This window comes from Bos javanicus, chromosome 2 (assembly GCF_032452875.1).
Source record: "Bos javanicus breed banteng chromosome 2, ARS-OSU_banteng_1.0, whole genome shotgun sequence".
Classification (NCBI taxonomy): Eukaryota; Metazoa; Chordata; class Mammalia; order Artiodactyla; family Bovidae; genus Bos; species Bos javanicus.
The window spans coordinates 37,752,434-37,779,994 of record NC_083869.1 but is presented as its reverse complement, the minus strand read 5'-3'; the positions used below and the strand labels follow the sequence as shown (position 1 = coordinate 37,779,994).

General features: G+C 40.7%; 1 protein-coding gene across 20 annotated transcripts in view; it reads left to right on the top strand.

Moving 5' to 3' along the window:
• PKP4 (plakophilin 4) overlaps positions 1 to 27,561 on the top strand; it is a 259,383-nt gene that overhangs the window by 208,960 nt on the left and 22,862 nt on the right. For 14 of the 20 annotated variants that reach the window (XM_061437200.1, XM_061437140.1, XM_061437260.1 and 11 more), the window contains 3 exons: positions 5,737 to 5,869; positions 6,976 to 7,189; positions 25,898 to 26,081. In XM_061437200.1, the coding sequence (XP_061293184.1) occupies positions 5,737 to 5,869; positions 6,976 to 7,189; positions 25,898 to 26,081 (531 nt within the window). The remainder of the gene's footprint in view (positions 1 to 5,736; positions 5,870 to 6,975; positions 7,190 to 25,897; positions 26,082 to 27,561) is intronic. The other 6 variants (XM_061437243.1, XM_061437235.1, XM_061437208.1 and 3 more) reach the window with 1 other exon arrangement.

The following is a 27,561-nucleotide window of genomic DNA, read 5'->3' as shown; positions in this document are numbered from 1 at the left end:
ACAAATAGTTATTTCACTGAAAGATTGTTATAATTATCAATTCATTTTTAGCAGCCTACCAGCTCATTCTAATGAATGTGAATTTAAAGCATGAGTGAGCTTTGGTTATTAAAACAAAATAACTTTAGATACTTTGAACTGAGTGGGAAGCCCACTCCCCTACTAAAACTACTCCACCTATTCACTTTTGCCTAAATTTTTTTTACAGTGTATGTGTACATTTGATTCAGCTATTCCTGTTTGCCACCATTCTGTCATTTTAAGGATTTTTTAAAATAATTTGTCTAATAGCACCTCCAGTATAATTAAATTAAAATTTTTTACATGATTTTGTTTTTTTGAAGTCCTCACAGGAACAACAGAGTAGGGCACTCTGATAATACAGAAATTCTCTAAAGGGTTTTGAATTGTAGATAATTTAGAGCATACCTTGGCTGAACCTGCTGAGAAGAGAATAGCTATCCAGAAAATCAGTGAAGTGATTAGAGCTTTGAGTTTAGTATGCATTCCTGAGGACTTAAGTTTTGACCTCTGTTTTGAACTGATTCATTATAAACAAGGATTTCATGTCTGATAATACACTTCAGTTATTCATAGTATGATAATTTCATAGTCTGATGCATAAAACTATTGTGGCTAGCTTTGATTATGTGCAGCTTCACTGATAATGTATTTTGTAAGATGAATAAATGATTATCTTATAATAATAGGTGCGTTTATTCTAGTCAAAACTGGAATCTAAGTGAGTTTAAAGTTTGAATATTCAAACCAAAGTAAAAGCTCATGACAATTTTAGTTTTAAAAATAACAACTTTAATATTTGTATTCACTTCTATACCTACTTTGTCATTAATGCCACATCATAGCCTGACACTTTCCCTGTAAGACTAAAGAAATTATTGATGTTTTCTATATATAAGGGATGAATTTTTTTAATAATGATCTAGTTTACAGCCAAAATGTATTAATGGTACAAATAATTCATCTGAAAGAAGGAACAAAGTACTTACTATGGAAAGTGGCAGTGAGACAGAATTCATGTTATTCTTTTTGAGGAGGGCTTCAGCTCTGACACTCACCAGCATAATTCCATTTACTGTCTCTTTCATCTTTATGCTGTTGTCAAATATTTTACTTCTACACACATTGTAAAGCCCATAATATGGTACTGTTATTTTTACTGTAAATAGTCAGTTGTCTTTTAAAAAAATTATATGAAGTCAGAAACACGATCTTTTATTCTCCTACATAATTATTTATAGTTTCCTGCACATCTTCCTATAAATTCTAGTTTCCATTTCAACTCATTTCCCTTCATCCCAAAGAACTTTCTCTAGCTTTTCTTATGTTTCATGTCTGCTGCCAACACATTCTCTCGGCTTTAACTTATCTGAAAGTGTTTTTATTTACTAATTTTTAAAGGATATTTTTGCTAGATATATGATTCAGGATTAATAAGCTTTCATTTTCAGTGCTTTAAAAAGGACATTGTTCATTATCTTCAGAGTTCCATAGTTTCTGATGCAAAATCAGCCAACATTTGCATTATTTTTCTCATTAAAATAATGTATCTTTTCTCTGACTGACTTTCATATTTTTTCTCTTTTTTGTTGACCTTTAGCAGTTTTACTCTAACAAGCCTTAATTATGTTTTTCTTATATATAACCTGGTTGGGGTTCACTGAAATTCTTTACGTGTTGGTGATTTTACCAAAGTTGGGACATAGTAAACTATTATTTCTGTAAATATATTTTTCTGGCCCAAAATTCACTCTCCTCTCCTGGAATAACTTGACACCATCTCACAGGTTACTGTAGTTCTGCTCACTTTTAAAAAGTCTTTTTTCTCTGTGTTCTTCATTTAAGACTTTATTAATCTATCTTCAGATTTGCTGGTTTTTTCTCCCATGGGCTCCAATCTGTTGTTAAGCCCATCCAGTGATTTTTTTTTCAAACAATTTGGCTTTTTTTTTTAATAGTTTTCATGTCTCTGATGACATTCCCCATCTATTCCCTCCTTAAATATATCTTTTGCATTATGTTGTTGAGTGTATTTATAAAAAGCATTTTAAAATCCTCTGATCTTTCCAGCATCTATGTTTTCTGTAAGTCTGTTTCTGTTATTTTCATCTTTGAGAGTCACAGTTTTCTGTTTCTTCTTACGCCCTGTAGTTTTAAATTATAGGCTGGTTGTGTGGATGATACATTGTTAGCACTCTGTGTTGTCTCCTCTTAGGGTTCTAAGCTTTATTGTGGCAAATAACTAAATTACTGACAGGTGCTATTTGATCCTTCGCAATTGATTCTGTTCCTTACTAGGACAGATCTATTTTAGATTTGTTTTACTCCCTAGCACATGGCCCTTACTCTGTGGCATTGTTGTTACTCCTAAGCATGACCTTTGTGGAGACTAAAGGCTGAGGTGATCAGTAAGGTCTGCACTGTAACTGGGCTGGAGGTCCAACATCACCTGGTACGTATTCAGTTCTCATTCTGCTCTCCACCAAACCTGCATGTATGCAGTGCTCATATGTACATATACAGCCCAGTGCTCAACTAACGACTCGTGAGTAGACCATACACAGACTTGCAGCGTCTCCTCTGCATAGCCCTCTCCTCCCCAGTATCCTGCCCTGCAAATTTTAACCTCTTTAGCATCTCCAAATTCCAGTCTTTCCCACTCAGATAACTAAGACCATCATGCCCAAATGAACTTGCCATCCATCCAGCCCATGAATTGATAGCAGTCTTTCCAGGATAAATTTCTGCTGAAAATCAAGTTTGGAGTTGATGCCAGCTAAGCCTAACTCCCCATCTCCAACTGGAGCCCAACCTTTGTGTTGTCTGGCCTTAGTGATACCCAGAGCCTCTAGGAAATCTTGACCATTTAAAGAGGACAGAATGTATATTTGTAATGATTGAGTCTTCAAGGAAAAATTAAATCACACTCCTTGCACTCTGCTAATTACCTTGTAGATTTATATAGTAGGCTGTAGACACATTTTCATCAGAAATAGTTAACAGTTCCAATGCATAAATGAAAATCTGCCTTTATAGAGACTGCCCCTACTTAGTATATGGTTCATTTTTCAGGGCTGATGAATGTTAGTGAAATATATATATCCTAATTCTAAGTATGTAAAATACTTTAATATATCACCACAATTTAGTCATCACAATCAGCCTAAGAAGAAGTTAGAAATAATAGTTTTATTGTTCCTATTTTACAGATGGTAAAACTGGAATTCTAAATAAATGGTTTTCAAAATCACATCATAATTGAAAGACCTTGGACCTAAACATAGGCAGTCTAGCTCCAAATTCTGTGCTTTTTCTGCTCTGTTATCCTCTCTCTCTTGGTATTTGTGGTTTTCTTAGTGCCTGTCTATCCCCCAAACTGGAAATTTCCATGTCATCCTTGACTTCAGTTTTCAGTAAGTAGATTATCTGGCTGCTGTCCAAAGAATAGGTGGGGGAGGGGTGATATTTGAAGGACAGTGAGCCCAGGTGGCATGTTATTGGTTCAGCCAAGATGGAAAGAGTAGATGCGTTGGATTTATATTAAATATTTTGGAGATGGTTAACAGAGTTGCAGGTGGATTGGATGAGAAAGATAAAGGGAAGAGAAAAATCAAGGATGGTCCTATTTTATTTTGGGCAAATGTGGGGATGGTGGATAGTCTCCTTGCCACCAGTTTTTCCTGATTCTAGTATATTCTCTACTTGGCCACGAGAGTTATCTTCCTTATAAATGTGACCATATTGCATTCTCTCACTCTTCTGCTTTAAAACCTCCACCAGGTAACGTTTCCTGTGTGGGAGAATAACACGTGAACCACTGAACTCCACCCCTTAATACTAATGCCAGGTTCCTTGTCTATCTGTATCTAATGTTGTTTGATAGTGCCTACCGCATGCGGCAACAGTCAAGCTAAGAGAGATAATGTCTGTAAAGCTCTTGACATAATATCTGACACAGATAAGCTCAGTAACAGTTCATGTTAGAGTATTAAGACTAAGCTTTTTTAGCTTGGAATACATGGCCCTGTACATGAGATCATGTCTTACTCAATGTTTGTGTCTCCAGCACCTGCTGTGGCGCTTGTAGTAGGAGTTCACTGATGGGCGGTATGAATGTGTGTGTGCAGGTATGAAATGACCTGCCCCTTTGAAGTGGGTGAACCAGTTTATAACAGTTTCCTCCATCCTGTTATCAAAGTCTGCAAATGTGTTGCTTTGTGAACCATTTGTAAGAAACTTATCTTTATGCAACATAAGCATTAAATCACATTTAACAAGGATACCAAACAGTGAGCCATTTAAATGGCATCAGAAAATTCTGACAGTGTGGTATTATCTTATTTAAAAATGGTATGAAAATGTGTATGTATATTTAATATGATTGTGTCCTCGTTGTACAAGGAGGGGGATAGTACACGGGTAAGGGCGCAGACTCTGAGAGCTGATCGCTTGCTTGCTGTGTCGTGTCTGACTCTTTGCAACCCCGTAAACTGCCATGGGATTCTCCAGGCAAGAATACTGGAGTGGGTTGCCATTTGCTTCTCCAGGGGATCTTCCCAATCCAGGGATTGAACTTGCATCTCCTGCATTGCGGGCAGATTCTTTACCACTGAGCCATCAGGAAAGCCCACCTGAAAGCTGATGCCTGGATTCAAATGTTGCTCAGCTGTTGACTAGCCAGGTGTCTTTAGGCAAGTCGCTTAGCACTTCTGCTTCAGCCTCCAAATCTGAAAGACTGCTTTAAGTATAAATGCATTAACATACATAAAATGCCTGGAATAGTGCCTGGCACAGAATAGGTGCTCAGGAAATATTACATTCTGCTGCTGCTGCTGCTGCTGCTAAGTCGCTTCAGTCGTGTCCGACTCTGTGCGACCCCAGAGATGGCAGCCCACCAGGCTTCCCCGTCCCTGGGATTCTCCAGGAAAGAACACTGGAGCGGGTTGCCATTTCCTTTTCCAATGCATGAAAGTGAAAGGTGAAAGTGAAGTCGCTCAGTCTTGTCCGACTCTTAGCAACCCCATGGACTGCAGCCTAGCAGGCTCCTCTGTCCATGGATTTTCCAGGCAAGAGTACTAGAGTGGGGTGCCATTGCCTTCTCCGATATTACATTCTACTTAATAATAATACAGTTTTTAACAATTGTGTATACACACACGTGCACACTTGATATGTTGAAAAAAGACCAACAGGAAACATAAACAGTGGTTTTCTCTGGATATAGGATTACTGGAAAAAAATTGTTATCATGTATTATATTTATTATAATCAAGAGCAACCATATATATTAAATTTCTTATAAACCATCAGGCATGCGGTATTTCCACTAGCCTTCTTCCTCCCTCCCCAGACGTGACATCTTCTCAGCTAGCTGAAGTGCACTTGCACTCGCACCTGCAAATTTCTTGCAGAGGCAGAAAGGCGTAAAATTAGAATCAGGAGAAGGAAAACAAAAATGGAAAAGTAACTCATATTAAGAACCTCCTTTGTGCCCCGGATTCTTTCTGTGCATCATGATTCTTTAAGATCATAAGTATCTGTGATATGTTCATCAGTGGGAAAATATTATTTATGTATATTTTTAAATTTTATTTATTTTTTAGGATATTTGTAACGTCCTATTGTGGTCTCCACTCTTTTCTTTTGACAGATGTTTTGTTCAGTTTATGGTAGACCCTGGGCCTCGCTTTCTGAAGCCGTGTTTTTCTCTTGCAGGGAGTTTGCCTGGCGTGATCCTGAGTTGCCTGAAGTCATCCACATGCTGCAGCACCAGTTCCCGTCAGTTCAGGCAAACGCAGCGGCCTACCTGCAGCACCTGTGCTTCGGTGACAACAAAGTGAAGATGGAGGTACAGGACCAGTGCCTGGGGTGCCCAAGACAGCCGTGGGGAGCGGGGAGGGTGGAGCAGTGCCTTTCTCTTTAGCAGCTGTGTGCCTGCGTGCTTGAGAAATGGCCCAGTGCGTCTAGAGGCCCTTTAAAAGAGATGTTTCGATACCAGTTACTCTTTTACTTCTCAACTGCGCATTTCAATATTTCTTGGGAAAAGCTGCAATGAGGATATTTCTGGAAGTACATTTAGCTTTTTCAAATCATGTGTCCACTCATTACCTTATTTATAAAACATGAAGCAAAATCAATTTAACCTGCAGTTTTAAAAGTATTTTCTGTAAATCTATTAGATACAAATTATAATATGTACTTATGAGCTCACGTATTTTATGAGATTCTGGTCAAGATTGGTGCCAACACGTAATTAAGTAAAGAATTTACAGCCATTACTAATTCTGAATATATATGAATATTTTATTTCAGATTTTAAGCATTTGGGGCTTTTATTGAAAATAGTCACTGGTTTTGGCTGGATTTCACATTTTAAGCCATTTTTCCCCCTGCAGTGTCATGCAGCATTTGTTTTTTTCATCCCTTAAAATTTAGAACAACACACAGTTACAGACCTAAAGGTGGATGCTGCAGATAAAGCCCCAAAATATTCATATAATATACTAATGAAGTGACAAATGGAAGAAAATTTAGAAGAGGAGAGTCACCCGGAGACGTGATTCTAGAAAGCCAATGACTTCAGTCAAAACTCCCCTCCTGTGTTTTCTTCAACCCCGCATAACTTTGTTGTGCTTGTGTATTTGTGCATTTCACTCAGAAACAGCAGCGCGATCCCTGTGTATGTTCAGGGGTTGGTGTGTGACTGTGCTACCTGTGTGTGGCCCCTAGTCCACCTAGGGTCTCCCTTCCCTTTAAGCCATGAACCTGTGAAAAGAGCTTCATCTTAGAGAGCGTCCTTAAAATTTATAGAGCACGTTTTCTTAGGATAAAAAGTGCCCTTTTGAAATGATCTGAAGTTATCTGTTTTCCATGATCTTTCCATAATAGTCTTTTGTTTGACCTCTGATTGACCACATGTCACTTAGGCCTGGTGCTTAATATTTTTCATTCTAGGTGTGTAGGTTAGGGGGAATCAAGCATCTGGTTGACCTTTTGGACCACAGAGTTTTGGAAGTTCAGAAGAATGCTTGTGGTGCCCTCCGAAACCTTGTTTTCGGCAAGTCTACAGATGAAAATAAAATAGCAATGAAGAATGTTGGCGGGATACCTGCCTTGTTGCGACTGTTGAGAAAATCTATTGATGCAGAAGTAAGGGAGCTGGTCACAGGTGGGTATAAAATGTGATCTTGTCTTGAAGGAGGTGTTGAAAACCATCTAGACTCTGCCCGTGTATGGTGGCATTGTGAAGGACTTTAGAAGGTCTAGGAGGAGATGATGATACAGTGCTCACAGCTGTGACAGTGGCTCATACAAGTTACTCTAATGATTCAGAAGGCCCTTGCAGTGCTAGAGTCGTCTCTCCTAGTCTCATTCATTGTATTCGTTAGTGAGCAAGGATCAGCTAACAGATCTCTTGTTCACAAAGGGTTGAATACATTATTTTTCATTACATACTCCATAGTAATTACTCATTTTAAATAGATTTGGTTTCCTTCATTATGAAAATAAACTGTACTTAATGGATTGGCTACCTGCCACTTCAGTTCAGCCAGTGTCTGAATGCCTGTTAGTATCTCAGACACTTCTCCAGGTAACTGGAGATGTAAAATGGATAAAAGTCCCTGCCCTCATGTAGCACCTCGATTCCAGTGGAGCACAAGTGATCTTCTGTGAATGTCAGTGAAAAGTGCAAGTGCCGAACTCAGTAGAGGTTGCCCTGGGAGCACAGCTGATGGGTAGGGAAGTTCTCTGAAACCAAAGGTGGCCTAAAGGTTCAGGAGGCATTGGCTGGGTACAGAGGGGATATATTTCCAGTCGCAGGCAGAGGCTTGGAGACAGCATGGGATCTAGGAGCAGAGCTATCAGCAGAAGGGGGATTCTGTAAGAAGATAAGACCAGAGAGAAACACAGGCCTGGTTTGGGGAACTTGTGTTCCCGATGCAGTGGGAGGGATCATGGGACATGGCATGACTAGTTTGGGCTTTTAAATGCGTTCTTCCAGCAGGCAACTGGGTGGGGGATTAATTTAAAGTAGAGGAGCCTGGCACCTGAGAGGGCTGTGAGGAGGGTAGGAGTCTAGAGATAATGGCTTGTACTATTCACTGGTAGTGGGCAGTGAAGAAGAGGGAGCCATGAGAGAAATATTTCATGGCCCGGGCTTGATTGTCAAATTTGGGGAGTGAGCAACCCAGAGAAACAGTGATGCTTTGTCTTGATGTCAAGCTGAAAAAACCATTCTGCAGGAGGGTGAATAAATGACAGCACTATTTATAATAGACTATTAGGGGGAAATACTGAGTATTCATTGGTAGGGAAATGGTTAAATAAATGGCAGTACATCCACACAGCGAAACTACATAGAAGGGTTAAAATAAGCGCATTAGCACTATCTGTAGCGACAGAGAAATCTCTACAACTGCTTGCAGAATGATAAACCCAGTATGATACTATAGCATAAGTGTTAAAGTATGCAGGTTGAGGCTATAATTTATTTTTTGATAGAGACACACTCAAGAAAGGTAAAATTTTTTATTAAAATGATAAAAGACAGATTCAGGATAGTTGGTTATGTCTACAGGGTACAGGTGGAGAAAAAGGGATTGGGGAGTAAAATCCAGCTCCATTTCTTTAAAAAGAAAGAGAAATCTAAAACAAATAAGACAAAATGTTAATGCAGCTGATCCTTGGATAACCTGGGGTTTGGAGGCACTGATCCCCCGTGCAATCAACACTCTGTGTATAGCTTACAGTCAGCCCTCCACATGTGTGGTTCCTCCATGTCTACAGTTCTACATCCATGGATTTGACCAACCACCGGTTGTACAGCACTGTAGTTTTTACTATTGAAAAAAAAAGCCACATTATTAGTGGACCCATTTCAAACCCATATTGTTCACAATTCAATTTCATTTAACAAAACTAGGGGTAGTAGACATCTGGGTGTTTGTTTTATACTTGCTTTGCTATTTTTCATGCTTGAAATAGTTAACTTAAAAAATTTTAACATTTTTTTCAAAATTAAACCCATTCCCCAGTGGCTTCCACTGTCAAATCAGAGCTTTAGGTTCTGTCAGCTCTTACTCAGTCACACTTGCTGCTGCTAAGTCACTTCAGTCGTGTCCGACTCTGTGCGACCCCAGAGACGGCAGCCCACGAGGCTCCACCGTCCCTGGGATTCTCCAAGCAAGAACACTGGAGTGGGTTGCCATTTCCTTCTCCAATGCAGGAAAGTGAAAAGTGAGAGTGAGGTTGCTCAGTCGTGTCCGACTCTTAGTGACCCCATGGACTGCAGCCCACCAGGCTCCTTCATCCATGGGATTTTCCAGGCAAGAGTACTGGAGTGGGTTGCCATTGCCAGTCACACTTAGTAATATATTAATAACAAACCATCTCGAATCTAATATTTAGTTAAGGGGAATCAGCTTTCTTGTAAGATATTAATGTTCAAAGTAAATGCCCTGTATTCAAATAAAGTATGAAAATTATGTACTAAAAGTAGAATCCACGTTATGTATAAACTCCAAAATGGATTGCTTGCCCTAATGTAGTTTGAATATTAATGCTTTAACACATCTAAATTACATATTGATTTAGGTGTATGTACTTCCTCTTTATAATATGTTCTTAAAACATCAAACCCTCTCACACACACAAAAATAATTTCTTTGTATTTACATATTGTGTATTGTGTGTGTGTATGAAATGAAAATTAGAACAAGAAATAGAATTAAGAAGAAAAGATTATAGACATAGCTGTTTAAGAAGCTAGGACCGTCACTGTGATTACACCCAAAAATTTATCCTAAGCTCCCTGTTAGGCATAGAGAAGATGGTGTTATTTGCAGTATATGAGTTTTTTCTTTCCTCATATGATATTTCTTTCCCATCACTTTGAACATATATATGAATGTTCAATATTTTCTCCCAGTAACCTACCTGTGCAGCCAGCAAGGCTACCGAATGATGTGTGCGGGCTCCCTGAGGGACCAGGGGCAATCCAGGGTCAACCTGACCTTGGAAACACAGCGTCTACTAGATCGGGTTCTCTTTTGCTTAACTAGGCTGATTTTTCATGGCTTGGTCCTTAACATCCATAATGTGCAGCTTTTTTCTCTTCTGTCATAATTTCTCACAGGAAGAGGGAGTCTTGGCAGCTTTTTTGTTTCTGAGGTTTTATCCTTGGGAGGAATTGTTACAGTGTCTTTCCTGAACTGAGCTCAAGAAATTTGTTATGATTTAGTGATAAACAAGAAGTAAAGTGCATGAAAGTTTGGTGATTTCTTTTTCATTTTAGAATAAATCAAATTGATTTGAAGTAGAGCCAGACTGTACTACTAAGGGCTTTTATGTACTAATTTACCTGGTGCATACTCTGGATGGGAGTACTAATTTAGCTGCTTTACTACATATTTCATCATTTCTATTTGGGAACAGTACTAAGTTGCTGAGAACACAAGATATTTTAAGACTTGGACCTTGACCTTGAAAGGAGGATATGAGTTTTCCCAATTCAAAAAACTATTTCCCTAATAGATTGTATCAGTTCCAATATAAAACTAGCAACAACCTCTGATATTTCTGTCTTAGAAACAGCTGCCAGTAGCTTTTAGCCTATTATAGAAGTATTTTTTAGCCATAGTTATAGGGTACGGAATATTAACAACTGTTTTATAGCTCTGTATTTGTACCTGTAACAATTTATGTTGGTGTGTGGATGGATTGCTTATGAAATATTTTTTGCAAAAGTAGGCTTTGCTTTGGAATGGGAGTAGCCAGTGTGTAAACAGGTCACTGAGATGACAATATAGAAAGGAGTTGGACCAGAGAACTTACAGAATTGAGTTTCCAGTTTCAAAATGCTATATGTCAGCCCAAGTTTGATTTGTATATAAACATTATCTACCTAATGAAACTACCAAGTCATAATATAAATTGAGCATGGTTACTTGGCAGTGTATGTGTATTATATTTATACATTTATTTGTAGCTTAAGATTTATGGAGACAAGAAAAATCTATTCACATTTCTCAATTCCAGAATTTAGTAGTACCAACTTTAATGATCAGTAGTGGTTTACTGTTATTTTTAAATTTATTTATTTATTCATATTTTTAGCTGTGCTGGGTCCTCGTGGTGGTGCATGGGCTTTCTCCAGTTGCAGTGAGTGGGGTCTACCCTAGTTGTGGTGCAAAAGGCTTCTCGGGGCAGTGGGTTTTCTTGTTGCAGAGCACAGGTTCTGCAGGTTCTGGACTTTGTTGCCCCGTGGCATATGGAATCTTTCTGGACCAGGAATTGAACCCATGTCCCCTGCATTGACAGGTAGATTCTTAACCCCTGGAACCACCAGGGAAGTCCTCAGTAGTGTTCTAAGAGCAACTAATCCCTGATATGTTTTAGAGAATGACAACATCTAGAGATCCTTCTGCCCTTTCATTAACTATTCCTCAAGTCAAACACTCATAAACTGTCTCTAAATCATAGAATCACAAGATTAGAAGGGACCTCAGAATTCATTTTACCCATCAGCCATCTAATGCATGGAGCCCCTGGGTGGCTTCCCTGGTGTGCAGGCCGCCCACCATTTGCTTGAACCCACAGGGACAGGGAAGTCATTACTTTGTTATTACTCAGTCATTAAGACTGAGCAGCAGGGTTGTCCAGAAAGCACCAAGAAAACATTAAGTATGACTGGAGAAGCAAGGAAGAGAAGCCCTCGGGAGCTCATTTTGCCTAGGAATAGCCACTCCAGTATTCTTGCTTGGAAAATTCCATGGACAAAAGGAGCCTGGTGGCTACAGTCCATGAGGTTGCACAGTCGGACATGACTAAGCATGCACACAGATAGCCCCAAATCCAGCCTTCCAGATTGCTCCTAACTGGGAAAGCATGCCCCAGTCTGAACCATTTTCATTAAAACACATCTGCTCCAGACTTGGTTTGAAGGGTGTGCTATGTGACTGCATCACCCAGCATTCCCTATCACCTGTCCATCTCCTGGAAGCTATCCTTCCAAATACTAATGTTCTGCCAGTGTCTCCACAAAGTGCTCTGACCGTGGCCAACCTTGCATGATGCTTGGTCTTTGTAGGTATAGCCTAAGAGTTCTTCAGTTAAGTTATAGTCAACTTTGGATCATGAAATGTTAAAGCACAATGCAACTGTCTTGTTCAAAATATTGTATCACTTGAAAATTGGTATCCCCTTGTTCTGTTGTTCTTAACATTAAGTAATTCAACCTAGTTATTAATCCAAAGCCCTTTTTTCTAGTTCCTTTTGTTTCAGTTTGGCATTCTTAACACACTTCAGTGAAGAAGTTTTAACTGTTGTTTTAAAAAGATGCCTCGCCTTTGCTTTAAATATAATAACTGTCCAGGGCCTGCATTTTGGGCCACATCTTTATTTTCAGGGGAAAAAAGGAAAAAATACTTGTAGCCAAGTATATTTTCCCAGGAGAGTGTGGCTGCCATTGTTAATTAAAATAGTTCTCTAATATGTAACATGATTCTGTGTTTTCTTCATTGTGTTGAACATTTTCCAGGTTGAAACCTAATGAGCTTTTCTTCCAGTAAGTGCTGATATGTGTAGGTGAGGTTTGTATTACAAAGATACTTTTTGCCTTTATTGTGCTTAAACCTGAAAGCTGGATGAAGTATGGTTTTCCCCCGGTTGGGTTGTAACATGAACATCTACTAGGTCACAGGCTGTGGATGAAAAGTGGGATCATCTTGTCACTAGAAAAAATGTGTTGAATTTACTTGTTCAGGATAATGAGTATTTCTAAGCTAGGATATGTCAGCTTCAAGTTATTGAGCATCCTGAAAGAATCACTTTTTAAAACTATAGAAATTGAAGATATTGCATAGAATCTGGAGGCCTGCCTTTTAATGCACCAGATGTCCCAAAATTATCACACTTCTCTTACCCCCATTAACACTGGTGTTAAATACCCAAAAGTAGCCTTTGGATAATAATGGACTTTGTTTAAATGACTGCCATATTCACATTCCTTCCAATTTAGCAAGTGATTATTCATCCATATGGCTAAATAAAATATTTCCACACTGTTTATTTTAAAATTTTTGGATGCCAGCAGTGGATTCCAGACACTATGAAGAACGTGAAATTACGCATATTCCTTTCCTAATCATTAGCTCCATATTTCTAATTAGTAAATTAATAAGAAAATGATTGCTGTGGAAGAGGAAGAGTAGATGGGCCAGGCTAAAGTTTAGCAAACAGCAGGACATCCTATAAAGAGCCAGAGCTTAATGGACATGCATTCAGCCTTTTGGACGGTTGCTTGCCATTACAGGATGAAATAATTGCTAAACATGTCCCCTTGGCCTAATTAATGTGCCTTCAAAACAGTCATTTATTCTCTGATCCAGAGAGGAGTTGGCCTGCTACTGTCTGCTGTGCTTTTTGTGGGCCCCTAGAGCTCTTCGGAGCCGCATGGGTAGTTTTCAGAAATCAAGCAGCATCGCCTCCCAGTTCTCAGCGTAAGTCGATAGAATCCTTACCACTTGGTCTACTTTATAAAATAGCATTTTATTATTAAATGCATTCTCTTCTTTACTGAACATTTCAAACCATAAAAATCAATAATGAGAAATAAAATGACAAAAGTTTCATTGGTAGCAAGACAGTAATAGCTTGATAGATGCAACAACTGCTAATTCAAAGTCACAGAACTTTGAGCTGGAAAGGGCCGTAAAGAAATCTATTCTGCCCCTGGTATTTCAGCGTAAGGAACTAGGGTGCAGAGAGGTTGGCTTCCCTGGCTTGCAGGCTGGAACTGTTTCCTCCCTGCCTCTGCCTGCCCCAGCCCATCCCCCAAGTCTGGGGGAGGGTGCAAAAGCCCATTTTCACATCTCATGTTCCTTAATCTTTCAAATTACCACCAAAAAGAATTTTTTAAAAAGTCCCATATCTCCTTTACTGTCTGAATTTCACCCAGATGTATGGAGAAATATTTTTGAACTTAGTCACTGGCATGACCACATCAAACTAATGATCAGGTAGTTTGCTTCAAATATGTGAAATGTGATCTTAGCCTTGTATTTCAAGATTTGCATCCTGAGTATGAAAAGATTTGCCCTTGGAAGTGGAATGTGACATTCTGTTTAGTGCGTAGGGTTCTGAACACCAAGCAGGATGAGGCAGTCAAGTGGGGAGACTCAGAGACTCCTGGAGAATTCAAGTGGTCAGCCACTGGTCTTGGGTGGGGTATCTCAGCACGAGCCAGGCCCCGTTAACGACACTCTTTCAGTAAACCAGCCAGCATGTTAGTGTGAGAAGGATGAGAGCACATGACAAAATACCCCAAAAAGATGCCCAGAAGACCCCACCCATGTTTCTCGGGTCTTTTGCAGTTTCGGAGTCTTTCTGATCTCTTAAGACCTAGGACTGGAGGCCCTTCTGTCTCTAAGCTGCTCTGCTTGGATCAGATGACTCAGTAGAAGCTTGGTGCCATTACAAATGCATAAGTACATTCCTGGAACACATAGAAGTCAGCTGTGGAACCTACAATGGCAGGAACCTTTTCTTAGGGCAATCTCTGTGTAAATGGCCTAACTCTGTCAGCACCCGAAGTGACCTGAAGATCAACCAGGGTGGCCACGTCACTACCCCCACTGCCACCTCTGCATCAGAGCACTTCTCTTAGAAGGATTTCCCTTCATGTGACCCATTCACTTTTATAAACTGCCCCCCAGCAGAAGCAATCATCCTTTATGTGCCTTACGGGCCATTCTTAGTCAGCAATTCTAAATTGTAAGCTGATTTATTTTCAGAGGAAATGCCTTTCCAGGGTACATAAGACCGTATCCCTCCGTGATGTCATTAATCCTCTCAACCTGCCTCTAAAGTTGGGAAGTTACCTAGGTAAGAAAGAATATGATGAAATGCAAATGTGGGTCTGTAAGTGGAGCTTTAGAAATTGATAGATCTTTTTAAAGATGCTGTGATCCACCTTTGTATCGGAAAAATCACAGAAACAAAGGCTAACCCCTTACGTTCTTTAAAACTCTATACAGATAAAGATCAATCATTTGAGTCCTTTGGCTGGGAAGAGTTTAAACAGCCAGAGTAGTCCCCTTCCAATTGAACATGCAGGCTGGGACCACACTGTGTGCAGCATCTGAGCCGTCACTCACGGTGACAGGAACCGGAGGTCCTGACCATCGTGACCACAGCAGGGTCCGAGTTAGCCTTCCCATGCCTGGCATGGAGTACGTGTTAGCTGAGCAGGAAATCTCAGGGAGCAACCAGGGTCGCAAAGCAAGCCCCGCAGGCTGGCTGGGCCAGGCCTCCCTGTGGGACCCAGCTCTCGAGGCAGCTGCACTGCCCCCCACCTAGGATGGCACTGTGCCAACCAGCAATGAGTGTAGCAAAGCCTAGGCTGGCAGCAAGGGCACAGGAAAAAGAAAGCCAGGAGCTAGGAGTGTAAGCCAGGCCCAGGACTGCACATTCAGCTAGTCTGGGGGTCACCACACATGTTTTAGGAATCTCTGCTGAGATGGTCTCATCTTGGGAACCCTGGAGATGATTACCCCACCATGACTTGTTTTCCTGGGAATTTCTCCAGAGAAAGCCATTACTATAATTAAAGACACTCTCATAATAATTGCTTTCCTATTATTTCATTTCTGTCTCAGTGTCATAATTTATTCACAGCATTCCTGTCCTAGTGGAAAGTTTGAAACATTTACCTGAAGCCACAAATAGCAAATACTTCTCACACTATTTTTTCCCACTCCCCCTTGATTTCCTTGTTTCTGTCAGCTGAACCATAGTCTCACACATGAGCTAAACTGTTGACTCATCTTTGACATCACCCTCAGCTTACATCAGGCTCCAAATTCTCACCACAAGCATCTTCCCTCCCTCTTCCCGTCCCCTCCTCACTCCTTCAGGTCCTCATCACATGCTCCCTGAAGTACTGTCCTTGGACACAGGCTCTGCCCCTCCTGGTCCCTCAGGGTCACTGTCCCCTCCTGGGATGACCCCTGGCCTTACAGTCCACACTTCCCCACCTGCCAGCCAAATCTACAGCCCCTGTGCTCACCTTCCCTTCTGGGCCAACCCCAGCCTCAAGGTTCCCCCATTCCTACCCCTCTCAATGGAAGAGCACCCCAAGCCCACTTCCCCCTGGCCTCTACCTTTCACACTCCAGCTTGAATGCCATGGTCTCCAGTTCCACACCAAGGTGGAGCTTCGCCTACTCAGTGAACATCCAGAGCGAGGCAACCTGGTATTGGGAGCAAGTGTGGGCTCCAGAGTCTGATTGACTCATTTCCTTCTTGATCTCTGACCCCTGGCAAGTCCTCCTCACCAGTGCCAGCTCCCCCCAAAGATAAACACAGCACCTGCCACTTGGGGTTGCTGTGGAGTGCCTGACACAAACCACATGCAAGCTGGCCTTGCTGCTCTTTCTGCTGGTGACTCCTTGGTCACTGCTGCCTGGAGCTGTAACTGTTTGTGTCAAGGCCTCCTGGGAGCCAAGGGCCCGCCTACTTGTATCCTTTAGTGTCTGATGTAAAAGCACCCCTACCAGCACTTTTCCAGTAGAAGTGTAAATGCAGGGCACGTGTTACGAACTTCCTAGTAGCCACATTACAAAGGAAAAGAAACATCTGTTTATTTTAATAGTGTAATTTGTTTGACCCAGTAGTTCCAGAATATCACTTCAACTTGTAAGCAGTACGGAAACTATTAGTAAGGTGTCCTACATTCACTTGTTTCATACCAGGTCTTCATAATCAAGTGCATATTCTACACTCAGCACATCTCAGTTTGGACTCGCTGTACTTCACATGCTCGATAGTCTAATATTTCTACCCCCCTTTTTCAAAGATGCTTGCAGGGTGGGGATACACAACTGCAGCCTGTTCCTCAGAGCCCATGGATGCAGAATGGCTGGGAAGGGATGAACATGTATATACCACACAGTGTTCTGACCCCCAGAGAACTGAAACATGACCTGACTTGTCATGATGCGTGCTCTGTGCAGGGAACCATGGGGCCAAGACCTTACTATCCCTTCTCTGAGTTAACACTCTTCACACCCCTATGGCTTGGATGCCTGGTGGACATCTCGTGAAAGAGCATAACTAAAACAAGAACAAACACTGAGCATGAGGGCAACTTATGAAGGAAAATGCAGGGGCTGGTCAGGTCAGTTCAGTTCAGTCACTCAGTCATGTCCAACTCTTTGTGACCCCATGATTTGCAGCACGCCAGGCCTCCCTGTCCATCACCAACTCCCGGAGTTCACTCAGACTCAGGTCCATCGAGTCGGTGATGCCATCCAGCCGTCTCATCCTCTGTCATCCCCTTCTCCTCCTACCCCCAATCCCTCCCAGCATCAGGGTCTTTCCCAATGAGTCAACTCTTCGCATAAGGTGGCCAAAGTACTGGAGTTTCAGCTTTAGCATCATTCCTTCCAAAGAAATCCCAGGGCTGATCTCCTTCAGAATGGACTGGTTGGATCTCCTTGCAGTCCAAGGGACTCTCAAGAGTCTTCTCCAACACCACAGTTCAAAATCAGTAGTGATACCTGAAGTGCACTAGTACTTTTTTGGCTGTTTTCTTTTTCTTTTTTTTTTTGCAGTGCCCATGAACTCTTGTGTTGTTCGGTGTTGGGTGTTTTGTTTTGTTTTTGATAACTAGGAAGCAACATGAATACTATATAAAAATTAATGGGTTTAGATTTATTTCATATCAGAAAAAAATTGCATAGGCTGTTATATATGCTACTCGAAAAATAGCATTTTCCAAATGTTGTTTGGTTTTCTAATATCCTTTAAGAAATATATTTTTCAAATGGTGCTATTATTTTAATTAGGTAAAATCAGTTTCTAATTTAACTATAGAATTATCACTTGGCTCTTTGAATAGCTATAAAACTAGTTTTAAATGTGAGCTCTTTCAAAATTCTGCAGCCAAGGATTTATGTGAAATGGTATTCTAATTACTTTATTCATTCTTTGTGGGAAAAATGAGCTTTCATCTCTTACGGCAGTATTTCATTGTGGTTACTGGTTACTCTTAATTACGTGTACTTTTTCCTGTGGTAGAGAATAAGCAGCATTTTCTTCAATAGGAGGCATGAAATTCCCTAACATATTCTAAATTTGTTTATGCATGTTCATAGTTCTCACAACAAAAAAAAACTAATTGTTTTGAATAAAAACCTCAAGTTTCCTAAGCTGAATTATAGTTCATTTTTAACTTTTTCTTATTGTGGGCCCTGCATAAGTGTAACCAGACATATAAAAGAATGAAAGAGTATTTCTTACCTACTATGCTTGCCTAATGAAATTTTTTTTTTTTTGCCTAATGAAATTTAAATTAATATTAAATTTAGAAAAAATGCTCATCATACTGTGAAAAGTCAACATGCTGAATATCCCTGAAGCACATTCTGCATTAGGATGTTAGAGCTAAAGGTTTATCGTGTTGATGGAGAATGCTAATCCTGAAGTTCTCTATTTCTTATCAGTCTCGCTGCATGTGGGAGTTGGTGTATATTCTATTCATTACTTAACTGCTGTAGGAACATTCTCCCTGACCCATTAAATGAAGCCCTGGACAGACTAAGTGGAAAGAACATTATTTTATTACTACTTTAGTGATGTGGGTGACACAGGTATTATTAGTCGGTCTTAAGACTGGTGCTTTTTACTTCGAGTAGAAAAGTCAATTCCATAGCTAAGGCTTTTAAGTTTAATTGAACCTTCTTCATCTAATATTGGTTGATCAGAACTGGTTACTTTAGCTTTCTATAACCTTTATTTTTTAAATAGAAAGTGGAGAAGAAAAACCAGTGTCTTGGAACTTGCTCTGATGTTCAAAATGGCAAGTTAAATCCATACCAAATGTAGTTTTGAGTGTTATGTGGGAAAGCGCATGATTGGAGGTATAATGTAACCCTTAGTGTGGGATCAGAAAGCTGCCTTTGTGTGGATGCCACAAGCATATCAAAAATAGAATCCTTCCTGTTTTCTGATCAAGAATAATTTTGAACATTTTTTGAAGTTGCAGAAGAGGAAGCCTGAATTTCTATGGCAGACTGGTCTTATGAGTCATCCGAGTTGACCAAAAGATAGCCTACTTTGCCTACTTTGCTCTATATGTCTACAGAAGGATTCAGTTCGGTGCAGTCGCTCAGTTGTGTCCAACTCTTTGCAACCCCATGAATCGCAGCACGCCAGGCCTCCCTGTCCATCACCAACTCCCAGAGTTCACTGAGACTCACGTCCGTCGAGTCAGTGATGCCATCCAGCCATCTCATCCTCTGTCGTCCTCTTTTCCTCCTGCCCCCAATCCCTCCCAGCATCAGAGTCTTTTCCAATGAGTCAACTCTTCGCATGAGGTAGCCAAAGTACTGGAGTCTCAGCTTTAGCATCATTCCTTCCAAAGAAATCCCAGGGCTGATCTCCTTCAGAATGGACTGGTTGGATCTCCTTGCAGTCCAAGGGACTCTCAAGAGTCTTCTCCAACACCACAGTTCAAAAACATCAATTCTTTGGCACTCAGCCTTCTTCACAGTCCAACTCTCACATCCATACATGACCACTGGAAAAACCATAGCCTTGACTAGATGAACCTTAGTTGGCAAAGTAATATCTCTGCTTTTGAATATGCTATCTAGGTTGGTCATAACTTTTTTTCCAAGGAGTAAGTGTCTTTTAATTTCATGGTTTCAGTCACCATCTGCAGTGATTTTGGAGCCCCCAAAAATAAAGTCTGACACTGTTTCCACTGTTTCCCCATCTATTTCCCATGAATTGATGGGACCAGATGCCATGATCTTCGTTTTCTGAATGTTGAGCTTTAAGCCAACTTTTTCACTCTCCTCTTTCACTTTCATTAAGAGGCTTTTTAGTTCCTCCTGACTTTCTGCCATAAGGGTGGTGTCATCTGCATATCTGAGGTTATTGATATTTCTCCCAGCAATCTTGATTCCAGCTTGTGCTTCTTCCAGCCCAGCGTTTCTCATAAGGTACTCTGCGTATAAGTTAAATAAGCAGGGTGACAAATACAACCTTGACATACTCCTTTTCCTATTTGGAACCAGTCTGTTGTTCCATGCATACCTCTAAATAATTTCACATTTTATATTTGGGAAACACTGACCCTGCAGTTTTGCAGTTTGAGGGATGGGGATCCAGGCATTTTGGTGTAACTTCTGGTGCTGGGAGATGGATCAGCAATGTGCTTCCCCTAGCCCATAACTAGGGTGCTGGTTTCAGCAACTGTCTGTTTAGGTCTTCAGGTGAAAAACAAGCAAAACTATGCTGGCGAATTCCCTTGAAGATTCACACCACTGTTCTGACCCTCTCCCTATAGTTACAGACATGAAAGGATACTCTCAGGACCCTCAGAAAAGAAGTGAAAAGGATGGAATACTTAGGAACTAAATCTGACAGGCAAGCAGTAAAACAGAAATCTAAAAACAAATACAGGCTATTTAAGTGGATCCATTAACATATATTCCTGAGCTCCTGTTGTGTTCCCTGCATAAGTGTAACCAGACATATAAACGAATGAAAGAGTATTTCTTACCTACCAGGCTTGCCTAATGAAATTTAAATTAATATTAAATTTAGAAAAAATAAATGCTCATCATACTGTAAAAAGTCAACATGTGGAATTTCAAGCCCACCAAATCATTAAATGGAAAGTTTATTTTGTGTGTCTTGACTCTTTAACGTATTATGTGTAAAGCACATTGTGCCTGGCAAAGAGTAAGACCACAGTAAAATGGCCAAGTTACTGTTATTGATGTTGATTTGTGAACGTTCTGCTGTCCAATCCCAAGTAGATGTAATGGCTGGTAGTAGACTGTGAAATGACATATAACTCCACTGATCATTCTAAATGCTGGACAAGGAACAGAAAGAGCCAGACAAAATTCTTATTCCGGGACAGAAAATCAGGCCAATCTACAAATCTGGTAACTATCCTTTGCCAGAGTAGATCTTAGAAGGGGCCAGGAGTGGAGGCAGGAACCATGAGAAACAAGCTTTTCTGCCAGCGATCAGAGAACCTCTAAGCGTCAGCTTCAAGAGAAGTGTGCCAAGAACCAGCCCTCTTCTTAGTCATGGTCTCACCTGAAGTTTGTGACTCAACACTGTTTAATTTTCTGTATAGATATATCTCATTTTATACCTATAGCCTACAATATGATAGACTTTACTTTCCATAAACCTTGCCTTAAGTGGATTTTACTGGAATGCATTTATTCTGTGAAGTAGAAGGTAGCTTATTGGAAAATGCAGCTCTCCCCCATGTGTAGAATTCTGTAGAGTGAGGACAGTGAAATGATTTCACAGAAAAAAAAAATCGCTCTATGGCCTTAGGAATCACATGATATAAAATTGTCAGCAGGGGAGGTTGGGAAATGACCCTTGCCACCACAGCCTCAGGGCCACACGCTGCCACGTATGCAGGCCTCTTCAGCGCCCTGGGCAGTGAGGCCAGCCTGGTTGGCAGGAAGCATTAGAGCCCTGTTTGTGGCAGCTGCTGCCACCCACCCTTCCACACCTCAACCTTTTGGCTTCTCTCAGCTCACCTATCATCTAGGTCAGAGCCAACCTTCAGAGGCTCGTTTTTCACTCTTAGCTCCCAAGGTCTGTTCTGTGGTCATCTGTCCTCAGATATTTTTCCCCTACTACAGCCCTTTTTAAATGCCTTTTAGACCCAAAACCCAGTTTTTCAAACAGCAACACGCAAGTGAAGCCCAGTATTGAGAAAAGAGGCTGGAGCCACTCTGGGTGAACTGGGGTAGGATCTAGAGCCCTGCCCCCAATTCTCCACCCACCCCTCCCCTGGCTCCCCCTGGAAGCCCAGCAGAACCCTCAGAATCCGTAGAGAAGTGGGGCCACCTGTGGAGTTGCAGTTCATTTTGTGAGCACCTGCCATGTGCGTCTGCCACAAAATAATTATGGAAGCAAAGGTCTGTCGTGGTGGACAGGACAAGCTTTAAGAGATAAAGTAGGGTCTTTCCTTTCCCTGATTCTGGACTGTCCAAATCTCCCTCGAGTCTGAGCCTAACAAGGTGGGTCACCGCTAAGGCTGAGGTTTTGAAAAGCTGTGCTTTTTTTTTTTAATATAAATTTATTTATTTTAATTGGAGGTTATTTACTTTACAATATTGTATTGGTTTTGCCATACATCAACATGAATCCGGCACAGGTATACACGTGTTCCCCATCCTGAACACCCCTCCCACCTCCCTCCCCGTACCATCCCTCTGGGTCATCCCAGTGCACCAGCCCCAAGCATCGTGTATCATGCATCAAACCTGGACTGGCGATTCGTTTCCTATATAATATTATACATGTTTCAATGCCATTCTCCCAAATCATCCCACCCTCTCCCTCTCCCACAGAGTCCAAAACACTGTTCTATACATCTGTGTTTCTTTTGCTGTCTCACATACAGGGTTATCGTTACCATCTTTCTAAATTCCATATATATGCGTTAGTATACTGTATTGGTGTTTTTCTTTGTGGCTTACTTCACTCTGTATAATAGGCTCCAGTTTCATCCACCTCATTAGAGCTGATTCAAATGTATTCTTTTTAATGGCTGAGTAATACTCCATTGTGTATATGTACCATAGCTTTCTTATCCATTCATCTGCTGATGGACATCTAGGTTGCTTCCATGTCCTGGCTATTATAAACAGTGCTGTGATGAACATTGGGGTACATGTGTCTCTTTCAATTCTGGTTTCCTTGGTGTGTATGCCCAGTAGTGGGTTTGCTGGGTCATAAGGCAGTTCTATTTGTAGTTTTTTAAGGAGTCTCCACACTGTTCTCCATAGTGGCTATACTAGTTTGCATTCCCACCAACAGTGTAAGAGGGTTCCCTTTTCTCCACACCCTCTCCAGCATTTATTGCTTGTAGACTTTTGGATAGCAGCCATTCTGACTGGCATGAAATGGTACCTCATTGTGGTTTTGATTTGCATTTCTCTGATAATGAGTGATGTTGAGCATCTTTTCATGTGTTTGTTAGCCATCTGTATGTGTTCTTTAGAGAAATGTCTGTTTAGTTCTTTGGCCCATTTTTTGTTTGGGTCATTTATTTTTCTGGAATTGAGCTGCAGGAGTTGCTTGTATATTTTTGAGATTAGTCCTTTGTCAGTTGCTTCATTTGCTATTATTTTCTCCCGTTTTGAAGGCTGTCTTTTCACCTTGTTTATAGTTTCATTTGTTGTGCAGAAGCTTTTAATTAGGTCCCATTTGTTTATTTTTGCTTTTATTTCCAATATTCTGGGAGATGGGTCATAGAGGATCCTGCTGTGATTTATGTCAGAGAGTGTTTTGCCTATGTTCTCCTCTAGGAGTTTTATAGTTTCTGGTCTTACATTTAGATCTTTAATCCATTTTGAGTTTATTTTTGTGTATGGTGTTAGAAAGTGTTCTAGTTTCATTCTTTTACAAGTGGTTGACCAGTTTTCCCAGCACCACTTGTTAAAGAGATTGTCTTTTCTCCATTGTATATTCTTGCCTCCTTTGTCAAAGATAAGGTGTCCATAGGTGCGTGGATTTATCTCTGGGCTTTCTATTTTGTTCCATTGGTCTATATTTCTGTCTTTGTGCCAGTACCATACTGTCTTGATGACTGTGGCTTTGTGGTAGAGCCTGAAGTCAGGCAGGTTGATTCCTCCAGTTCCATTCTTCTTTCTCAAGATTGCTTTGGCTATTCAAGATTTTTTGTATTTCCATACAAATTGTGAGATTATTTGTTCTGGCTCTGTGAAGAATACCGTTGGTAGCTTGATAGGGATTGCATTTAATCTATAGATTGTTTTGGATAGTATACTCATTTTCACTATATTGAGTCTTCCGATCCATGAACATGGTATATTTCTCCATTTATTAGTGTCCTCTTTGATTTCTTTCACCAGTGTTTTATAGTTTTCTATATATAGGTCTTTAGGTTCTTTAGGTAGATATATTCCTAAGTATTTTATTCTTTTCGTTGCAATGGTGAATGGAATTGTTTCCTTAATTTCTCTTTCTATTTTCTCATTATTAGTGTATAGGAATGCAAGGGATTTCTGTGTGTTGATTTTATATCCTGCAACTTTACTATATTCATTCATTAGTTCTAGTAATTTTCTGATGGAGTCTTTAGGCTTTTCTATGTAGAGGATCATGTCATCTGAAAACAGTGAGTGTTTTATTTCTTCTTTTCCAATTTGGATTCCTTGTATTTCTTTTTCTGCTCTGACTGCTGTGGCCAAAACTTCCAAAACTATGTTGAATAGTAGTGGTGAGAGTGGGCACCCTTGTCTTGTTCCTGACTTTAGGGGAAATGAAAAAGCTATGCTTATGGTGGGCTGTCCCACCCCAAAGGGTAGGAGCAGAGGAAGGGTGAAAGAATGTCTTGGGGGAAGAAAGGAAACCCAGTCAGCAAGGCCCAGAAGTCAAAGCCAAGTGAGAGTGGAGAGCAGCCAGGACCCAAGACGGAGCCCTGCATCTGCCTCCATCATTGACCATTGACAACCGTGTGGGTTGGTCAGGGCAGACATGGGGAATGATGGTCCTCTCAGTTTATAGAGTATTCTCTTTGGTTCTGGCTTTGGCTTATACCCCTCCTCCAACCTTCATAAAGAAAGAAAGAAAGAACGTTCCTGTCAGTTCTCTCCTGCCTCCCTCCTTTATAAAGGGCCCTGTGATTTTGTCAGGCCCAGAGGAGGCTGTGCAGTTTCTAGGCTAGCTTCTTGGTCACCAGACCCAGAGCAGCAGTTTTCAGTCTTGTCTCTGGCCTGACACTCTTCAGTCATGTTCACAAGCCTGATGTGCTTCCATGGACACGGGCAGATTTTGCCAACTCTGTCCCCTCCACAGGGCCTCGAACATTTTGTGTGCTGATAATTCTAAAAGCACTGTACTGATGAAAGGATACATCAGGAGTGTAGGGTTCTGAGGGACTTCAGTGCAGAGGAACCAGCTGTACCATTTCTCCTCCATCCCCTTCCCCCTTACTTAGGAAAATGCATTGATGTAAAAATTAGAGTAGGTATAATCTTGAAATTTCTCTAATTTCTAAAAGAGTAATTATTAGAAAATATGCATGCTACAACAATAATTTAACCCTCTTATGATTGACACAGAAATGAAGACCTTCAAGTATGTTTGTAATTCAAGTAACACTCTAATAAGCTACATTTAAGGTCTCTTGTCCTTGGAATCTTGATACGAATTACAGTATCAGTAGTTTTTAATTTATTGTTAGTGTTTTGCCTGTATCCAAAAAGGAATGGTAGTAATTTGCACATACTAAAAACACTCTTAATGTGGAAACAGAAGTGTTTAAACCTTTTCTAAATAAGAGAGACGAAACAAATGTGTGACCATTCTTTGTGCCAGCAAGTCATTGCACACATAATATTTATGCTTGAGCTTCCCACTAGCGAAAGTAAGAAAAGGAAGTGTGATGAAGAGAAAGTTTAAGTCTTTTGAGAAAGAGAAGTTCTTTTCAAGAACTAAATTGTAAAAATGGCTTGTCACAGAGAACACTAAATGTAAGAGACGATACAGGAACCTCATTTTTACAACCGTCACAGATGCGTCATATTTGTGATCCTTGATTACACTGTGCCCGTCCTATGGAGTAACTCTGCTTTGCTTTGCAAAACCACAGTCATCTTGCCTAAGGATGACTTGATGATGTACCAGAAACTCATATATGTTCACTCAACATTTATTAGAGGTCCAGCCCCAGCCTGAGTGTAAATTCAGGCCATTAGGTTTGGAACAGACTGAGTTCCCAACTAATGCTAACATGTTCATTTCATTTCTAAAACTGCAGGATTTCTAATTGATGATTTGACTTTAAAATCTGCCTTCTTTAGGAGTTCTGTGGAATTTATCCTCATGTGATGCTGTAAAGATGACAATCATCCGAGATGCTCTCTCGACTCTGACAAACACTGTGATCGTTCCACATTCTGGATGGAATAACTCTTCTTTTGATGATGATCATAAAATTAAATTTCAGACTTCACTCGTTCTGCGTAATACAACAGGTTGCCTGAGGTAGATATTTTATTTCTTCTTTCCGATTGTCTGATTAAATAACATGTGTCATAGCTAAGTTGATTTTAGGATGATTTACTTAACTTTCATTAATATCTGTGTAAGTTTCCAAGTTTGTTTAAGTGTAAGCCACTAGACTTTGTTAATCTGTGAGGAAAACATTATGAGCACAGACTAGTGGCTTGATAGACATTATCTTGTAAATGACTCTTCTATAGACTAGTCAAAAAAAACCTTTCAGTCTGAAAAATTACTGCCAAAATTCCAGTGTTTTACGCTTTAACAGCATTTTTCTGGTTATTACATTCTGATTGCTAATGTGTTTGCAGCCGGGTTTTTGTTTAAATTCAAGATATGGAGGTATAAACTTTGAGTTGTAAAATAAGTAAGTCATGAAGGTACAATGTACACCTTGGAAGCTACATGCTGTGTGTGTTGTACTTAGTCGCTCAGTCGTGTCCAGCTCTTTGCAACCCCACAGACTAGCTCCCCAGGCTCCACTGTCCATGGGGATCCTCCAGGCAAGAATACTGGAGTGAGTTGCCATTTCTTGGAACAGGGGATCCCCCCAACCCAGGGATCAAACATTGCAGGCAGATTGCAAGTGGATTCTTTAGCATCTGAGCCATCAGGGAAGCCCTGGTGACTATAGTCAACCATATTGTGTTGTAAAGTTGAAAGAGACTTAAAAGTTAATCTTAAAAGTTCTCATCACAAGAAATAAAATACGTTTTGACTTTGTGTGGTGACAGGCTCACTGTGGTGATCATTTCACAGTGTATGCTATGCTATGCTATGCTATGCTGTGCTGTGCTATGCTATGCTATGCTAAGTCACTTCAGTCGTGTCCGACTCTGTGTGACCCCATAGACGGCAGCCACCAGGCTCCCCCATCCCTGGGATTCTCCAGGCAAGAACACTGGAGTGGATTGCCAGTTCCTTCTCCAATGCATGAAAGTGAAAAGTGAAAGCGAAGTCGCTCAGTCATGTCCGACTCTTAGCGACCCCGTGGACTGCAGCCTACCAGGCTCCTCCATCCATGGGATTTTCCAGGCAAAAGTACTGGAGTGGGGTGCCATTGCCTTCTCCATTCACAGTGTATACAGATGTCAAATCACTGTGTTATACACCTGAAACTAATACAATGTCTGTTAATTAGACGTCGGTCTTTTTAAATCTGGGCTTCCCTGATAGCTCAGTTGGTAAGGAATCTGCCTGCAATGCAGGAGACCCCTAGTTCGATTCCTGGGTTGGGAAGATCCACTGGAGAAGGTATAGGCTACCCAGTTTTCTTGGGCTTCTCTTGTGGCTCAGCTGGTAAAGAATCCACCTGCAATGCAGGAGACCTGGGTTCGATCCCTGGGTTGGGAAGATCCCCTGGAGAAGGGAAAGGCTACCCATTCCAGTATTCTGGCCTAGAGAATTCCATGGACTGTATAGTCCATGAAATCGCAAAGAGTTGGACATGTCTGAGTGACTT